Consider the following 7,500-nt stretch of genomic DNA (forward strand, 5'->3'; position numbering starts at 1 on the left):
TTAAAATCAAAATGACTGATTTAGGGGCCCCTCTGTAGTGGAAAAGTTGGGACCCAAGGTCAAAAAGGTTAAGAACCCCTGTACTAGTTGTCCGTTCTGGCCTTTCAAATTGACGGTAATTCCACCTTGCAGAGCGGAGAGCTTCTCCGAGATGTTACCCAGGTTGTGATTTTGTTCAGAGACCACACCAGTCTTCAGGGTACCTTCCGCACTCATCGATGTGCCAGGGCAAGACAGGTGTCCTGTTGTCAGGACTCCATAAAGGTCCATGTCTTCAACGTCCCAGATTGGAAGAACCACCCCACTTCTCCCGAGAGTCCATCGTGTATCAAGCGACAAACTGAAAAACCTTGTCAATTTCGTCGGGAGGAAAGTTGATCAATTCCGTTGTTCAGATTTTGGAGAGCAGTGCAAAAAGAAGCTCCAAGAAAGTTAAGACGTGGCGTAGAAACAAAAGCGGGAGAGTAAAGAGAGAGGGAAGGGAAGTGTATGCCTTCGGTGAGAGCCAGAGAGAAAAATAAAGGAAATTACAAGTCTGTTGACTTTTACCTTTTAGCTTTTGTTAATGTGATCATTTGGTTTGTGAAATCGCCATTTTTTAAATCTGTATTTAAAAGTAACTTTATAACTGTGTTTTTGTTTACAAACACAAGCAGGACAGTAATAACCAAGTCTGACTGGTGCCAGGGGGCGGAACAAGAAACTAACATTTGTGGGCAGGAGCCTAGAATAGAAGCGCACAAAGAACAATACTTCCTCCCAGTACTTTGGTTTTTGTTTTTCCATTAAATTGAAACATTTGTGCTTTCATTTTTCGAATGACAAACAAGCCACAAATAATTACACACAGAACTGAAGCTGTGAGCGGCGTTGAAAATAAAATAAAATAAAATAAAATAAAATAAAATAAAATAAAATAAAATAAAATAAAATAAAATAAAATAAAATTAAATTAAATTAAATTAAAGTAAATTTAAATCAAATTAAATTAAATCAAATCAAATTAAATCAAACTATACTTAAATTAAATTGAATTACATTAAATTAAATCAAATCAAATCAAATCAAATTAAATTACATCAAATCAAATCAAATTCAACTGAACTTAAATTAAGTTAAATAAAATCAAACTTAAATTAAACTACATTAAATTAAATTAAACTAAACTTAAATTTAATTTAATTATATTACATTTAATTAAATCAAATCAAATTAAATAACATCAAATAAAATCTAATTAATTTATTTAATTTAAATTAAATTTAGTTTCATTTGGATTTGATTAGATTAGATCTTGTAAAAAGAGCTCAGCAGCGCATGCACTTTTTGCGTCGGATGAAAAGAGCACAGCTCCCCCTCCCATTCTCACCACGTTTTCCAATTTACAGTAATACACGGTAAAATCGATCAGTTTTTTTTACAGTAAAAAAATTCAAAATAAAAGCACCGTCAATTTTACAGTTAAATGACTGAACTGCCAGTTTTGCAGATCAAATCTTGAGATTTTATTGCACAATAAAAACTTGAGAGCTCATAAAAATGCTTCCTGGCCTGACGACCCTCGTTCCGCCCCGCAGCCTCCAAGTGGTTCGGCAGCCTGGTCAACCTCTCCTTTCGCCGAAAGTCCGCCAAACGGGAGGCGGCCCCGGTGCACCATGGGTCAGCTGACGACATGGAGTCCGGCCCCCAGCGCCGAGGATACGCCTGCTCCAGTGACATGTACACGCATGTGGGCACCGTGCCACGCGGCGACAGGCGGCGCAGGAGCAGTCAGGAGACGGAGAAGACCAGGGCTGAGACCATGGAGGACCAGGAGGAGGAGGGAGCAAGCGGCTGGGCGAGGACGAGGGAACACGTGCGAGACTCCCCCCTGCTCAGCGCTCTATCCGGCCTCAGCCTCCACAGTCCAAACCCGCCTCCGAGGGCGTCTGCAGCCACCCGGCCGCTGCCCGCTACACCTTCACCTTTGACCCCTGACAGCAGCGACCCTCGTTGGAGCCAGGATGCCGAGGGCCCCCTCCATGCGGCCCCGTCCACTGTGACCATGGCCGGCCCAAGAAGTCCCGCTCAGGACGTGTACGTGCCCATGGACCCCATCAATGAAGACCACCACGGACACGTGCACGAGCGAGGGCTCACGTGCACGCGGGAGACCTCAAAGGAAGAGGAAGACATGCACAGGTGACAACTTCTTCTTCTTCTTCTTCTTCTTCTTCTTCTTTTTCTTCTTCTTCTTCTTATTGTTAAAATTATTATTATATTATTTTTGTTAATATTATTATCAGCATAATTATTATTATTGTCAGTATTAATATTGTTATTATTGTTGATATTATTATTATTATTATCAGTATTATTGTTATTATCATTATCACTTTTATTCGTGTTATCATCGTCATAATGATAGTTTTTTAAAATGTTTAAATTATTATCATTACTAATATCATAATCATCATTAGTATTATTGTTATTACCATTATTATTACTATTACTATTATTATTATTATTATTAACATCATTATCAGCATGATTATTATTATCATTATCATCAGTATTATTATTATTGTTGATATTAGTATTATTATTATTGTTATTAGTAGTATTATTATTAGTATCATAACAATTATTGTTACTATTATTATGATTATTACTATCACTTGTATTATTGTTATCATCATTATTGTTGTTGAAATGATTAACATTACTAATATCTAATATAATTATTATTATTATCAATATTATTATTCTCATTATTATTGTTCTTCTTAATATTATTATTATTAATAGTATTATTATCATTATTATTATCAATATCTTAGTATAATTATTATTATCATTATTAGTATGATTGTTATTATTGGAATTACATTATTATGATGATGATGATTATTATTAATAATGTTATTATCATTATTATTACTATTATTATCATTATTGTTGTTATTATCAACAATATTAAATATTGAGATCATTATCATTGTTAAAATTATTAGTATTTTATTATTTTCACTATTATTATAACTATAATTATTATAATTATTAGTATAATTATAAATATTATCATTATTAATATAATGATAATAATGATAATAATTATAGTAATATTATAATATTTTATAATAATATTTATTATCATTAATATTGTTGATAATTATAATACTACTACTACTAATAATAATAATGATTAATATTATATTATTATTATACAGTCTCTTAGCAGTAAACTACATCCACTGAGCGCCGTAACCTGTCACTTTATTTTATAATAAAAAGTTTGGTTTCCAAATATGAATTATGATGCAAACTAACTGAAGCTAAAACAACAAAAATACAATATAAATAATACATTTATTTATTTATAAATCAATCAATCAAAATATAAATATTTGTTTAAATTTTTTACTAAATCCAAAATTTAAATCCCCAAATAAATACGTCATATTGAAATGGCCAGTGCGCACGCGCAGTGGCATCCCGCCGGACCTCGGTCCAGGCGGTCGTCATGAAGACGATGAGTTAAAGAAGACGACATAAGAAGAAAATTAGTTAAAAAGACGACATAAGACGAGGATGAGAGCCGCTAGATGCGTTCAAACATGAGCCACGTCCAACCGGAGACACAAATCCGGTGAGAAAGACACTTTTCTCAGCTCTTTTTGCACCAAACTTGTGCTCTGACCCCTGAGACTACTTAACTAGTTGCCTAAGCTAGCTCGGTGTTAGCATGTTGCGTTTGTCCTTTAGCCCGGACAAAAACATCATTTTAGTGGCAACAGAAGACTTGAAAGGACTTAAGACTCAAGTTTGAAGCGTTTCAAATCTTGTGCGAGCGTCATTAACGTGTCATTTAGACGTCATTAGCAGTTTGACAGCGCATGCGCAGACGTGGTGTTTATCCTAAGACACTTTATTAACATCTTTAAACTTCATTAAAAGTGACATTTCCGCTAATTAACATCATTAAACTTCATTAACATGACATTTCCGCTTACGAACATCATTAAACTTAATTAATATGACATTTCCGCTTATTAACATCATTAAACACATCTGCTGTGAGTGTCACGGGAGTTCTCAACCACAGCTGTGTGTGTGTGTGTGTGTGTGTGTGTGTGTGTGTGTGTGTGTGTGTGTGCGCTGCAAAATATGATGCTGCTTTGGGGACAGCTTGTTGGACAACCACTTCCTGTTGACCACCAGATGTTCTTCCGAGGAGGTCAAAGGTTGATCATGTGCGATACAAGCAGTCCTGCAGCGTGTTTACTTGTGTGTGATGTCATGTGCGATACAAGCAGTTCTTGCGGCGTGTTTACTTTTGTGTGATATCATGTGCGGTACAAGCAATCCTGCAGCGTGTTTGCTCATGTGCGATACAAGCAGTCCTGCAAACGTGTTTACTTGTGTGTGTGTGAGATCATGTGCGATACAAGCAGTCCTGCCGCGTGTTTACTTGTGTGTGATGTCATGTGCGATACCAGCAGCCCTGCCGCGTGTTTGCTCGTGTGTGATATCATGTGCGGTACAAGGAGTCCTGCTGCGTGTTTACTTGTGCGTAGTGTCATGTGCGATACAAGCAGTCCTGCAGCGTGTTTATTTGTGTGTGTGATATCATGTGCAATACAAGCAGTCCTGCAAACGTGTTTACTTGTGTGTGTGAGATCATGTGCGATACAAGCAGTCCTGCTGCGTGTTTACTTGTGTGCGGTGTCATGTGCGATACAAGCAGTCCTGCAACGTGTTTACTTGTGTGTGATGTCATGTGCGATTCATGCAACGTGTTTACTTGTGTGTGTGATACCATGTGCGATACAAGCAGTCCTGCTGCGTGTTTACTTGCGTATGACGTCAATGAAGAATCGCCCAACACTGCTACTTTATGCTAACGATAGCGGTGACTGTAAGTTGATCACAGAGTGTTCGAAAAATCCCACAAATATTCGCCGACACAAAGTAAAAAAGTTTTCTTTTTTTCGTTTTTTTTATTGTAGCAACATTGTTGTTAACGTTTTAGAGAGCACCAAAGGGACTTTTGTGTGTGTGTGTGTGTGTGTGTGTGTGTGTGTGTGTGCATTGACTGTAAAGCTATCTATCCATCTATCTATCTATCTATCTATCTATCTATCTATCTATCTATCTATCTATCTATCTATCTATCTATCTATCTATCTATCTATCTATCTATCTATCTATCTATCTATCTATCTATCTATCTATCTATCTATCTATCTATCCATCCATCCATCCATCCATCCATCCATCCATCCATATACATACATATATACACATACATATGTGTATGTGTGTATGTATATGTGTATGTATGTATAAATGTATGCAGTGTTTGCGTTAACGCACTTTTTGTGTCTTTTTACGCATTGAAATCAGAAAGGACGCGCAATTCCAGAAGCCCGCGGAATTTTTTTTTTTTCACCGCCCGGTTTGCTTGTTTTTTTTTTTGTTTTATCGATCGTTCCTTTCCGTCGTTGTTTTGTTTTGTTTTTATTTGCCGGGTCAAATTTCCTTCCCCGTATATTGCGTTTTTATTAGTCGTAAATTTTGATTCGCCGAATGTTTTATCAATGACAAATACTGCCTCAGTGTGTGCTGGGACAACTTTACCGCGAGGGGCTGTCAAAAGAAAGACTTGGTGGTAAACACTAAGGTGAGTGTAAAGTCAACCTTTTTAACTTCATCCTGTGCCATGTTTCCAGTAAATGACTTGTTTTAGTCTTTGTGAGTCCATGGAAACTTCACTTTTACCTCCCGCTTCATCGACAATGTTCGAGGATGGAGACAAGGCCCACGGCAAATTCTAAAAATACTATTAAAATAAACGAAAACATAACAAAATTGGAATAAAAAAGCTTAAAGGTTAAATGTAATTTAGAAAAAGTTGCAAGGTTGACTAATAAAACCAAGCTGGTTTTTTTTCTTTAAAACTGTCATTGCTCAAAACATAATATTGAATCAAAATTAATGTTTTTATGAATTATTGACCTATCCAGGGCTCTGATTACTTCACATCAAATGTTCCACTTTGAAAAATATTTTTTGTGGAAGATTGTACAATTTTGTGTGTTTGCCATATAAAAACAGTTTTCTTTGACAAAAAGGGCAGAAAACAAAAAAAACAACATAAAAAAAACAAAACCTAGAATTGACAGATATATCTGAAGTTGATGTAGACTCTAGACATTTAAGCATTAAATAAATAATATATTTATTCCCTGGCACACCATTATCATAATTGACCAAATCAAAAAACTTTTATACTAAAATAAATATACATACAACTTATTAAATACAAATATAGAAACAACTAGCGGCAGTTGTAAAGTTTAGATCCATGAAGGAAAGAAGAAAGTGAATGAATGTTTATAACTGAATACATTTGCATATCTTCCAAAAGCACATTGGTCAGGACTCTGTGCAGGCCAGTCAAGTTCAGCCACACCAGACTCTGTCATCCATGTCTTTATGGACCTTGCTTTGTGCACTGGTGCCCAGTCATGTTGGAAGAGGAAGGGGCCCGCTCCAAACTGTTCCCACAAGGTTGAGAGCATGGAATTGTCCAAAATGTTTTGGTATCCTGGAGCATTCAAAGTTCCTTTCACTGGAACTAAGGGGCCAAGCCCAACTCCTGAAAAACAACCACACACCATAATTCCTACCACTTCGTGGCTGAGTTGCTGTTGTTCCCAAACTCTTCCATTTTCTTATGATAAAGCCGACAGTTCACTTTGGAATATTTAGGAGAGAAGAAATGTCATGACTGGATTTGTTGCACAGGTGGCATCCTATGACAGTTCCACGCTGGAAATCACTGAGCTCCTGAGAGCGGCCCATTCTTTCACAAATGTTTGTGGAAACAGTCTCCATGCCTAAGTGCTTGATTTTATACACCTGTGGCCGGGCTAAGTGATTAGGATACCTGATTCTGATCATTTGGATGGGTGGCCAAATATTTTTGGCAATCTAGTGTATGTGTATGCTTATGTGTATATATGTAAATATGTGTGTGTGACCCCCCCCCCCCCCCCCCCCCCCCCCCCTACCATGACTAGGGAAGGTTGTTTGCAGACTATGATTAATGGTCATAGACCTGAACTACTCACGTTTGTCCTCAAGATGGCGACAATGCAGTATCTTATATATCGACTTTTAAAACGAATTGTAATCTCCCTGCGGCCAGATTCCTGGCGCCGTTGGCAGAGCAGCCGTGCCAGCAACCTGAGGGTTTCTGGTTCGATCCCCGGCTTCCGCCATCCAAGTCACGTCCGTTGTGTCCTTGAGCAAGACACTTCTCCCTTGCTCCTGATGGGTCGTGGTTAGGGCCTTGCATGCCAGGTCCCGCCATCAGTGTGTGACTGAGTGTGTGAATGGTTGAATGTCAAAGCGCTTTGAGTACCTTGAAGGTAGAAAAGCGCTATACAAGTATAAACCATAAACATATGCATAAAAATGTGTTTTCTTTTGTATTATTTTTTTTAATGAATTAAG

The 7,500-nt window shown here is 37.3% G+C and overlaps 1 protein-coding gene across 3 annotated transcripts in view; it reads left to right on the forward strand.

The window, feature by feature from the left end:
• LOC133619436 (SH2 domain-containing protein 3C-like) overlaps positions 1 to 7,500 on the forward strand; it is a 122,250-nt gene that overhangs the window by 6,833 nt on the left and 107,917 nt on the right. For 2 of the 3 annotated variants that reach the window (XM_061980452.1, XM_061980453.1), the window contains exon 2: positions 1,578 to 2,181. In XM_061980452.1, the coding sequence (XP_061836436.1) occupies positions 1,578 to 2,181 (604 nt within the window). Of the gene's footprint in view, positions 1 to 1,577; positions 2,182 to 3,480; positions 3,629 to 7,500 lie in introns of those variants that run through there. The other variant, XM_061980454.1, reaches the window with a different exon arrangement.

This window comes from Nerophis lumbriciformis, linkage group LG20, assembly GCF_033978685.3.
Source record: "Nerophis lumbriciformis linkage group LG20, RoL_Nlum_v2.1, whole genome shotgun sequence".
Lineage (NCBI taxonomy): Eukaryota > Metazoa > Chordata > Actinopteri > Syngnathiformes > Syngnathidae > Nerophis > Nerophis lumbriciformis.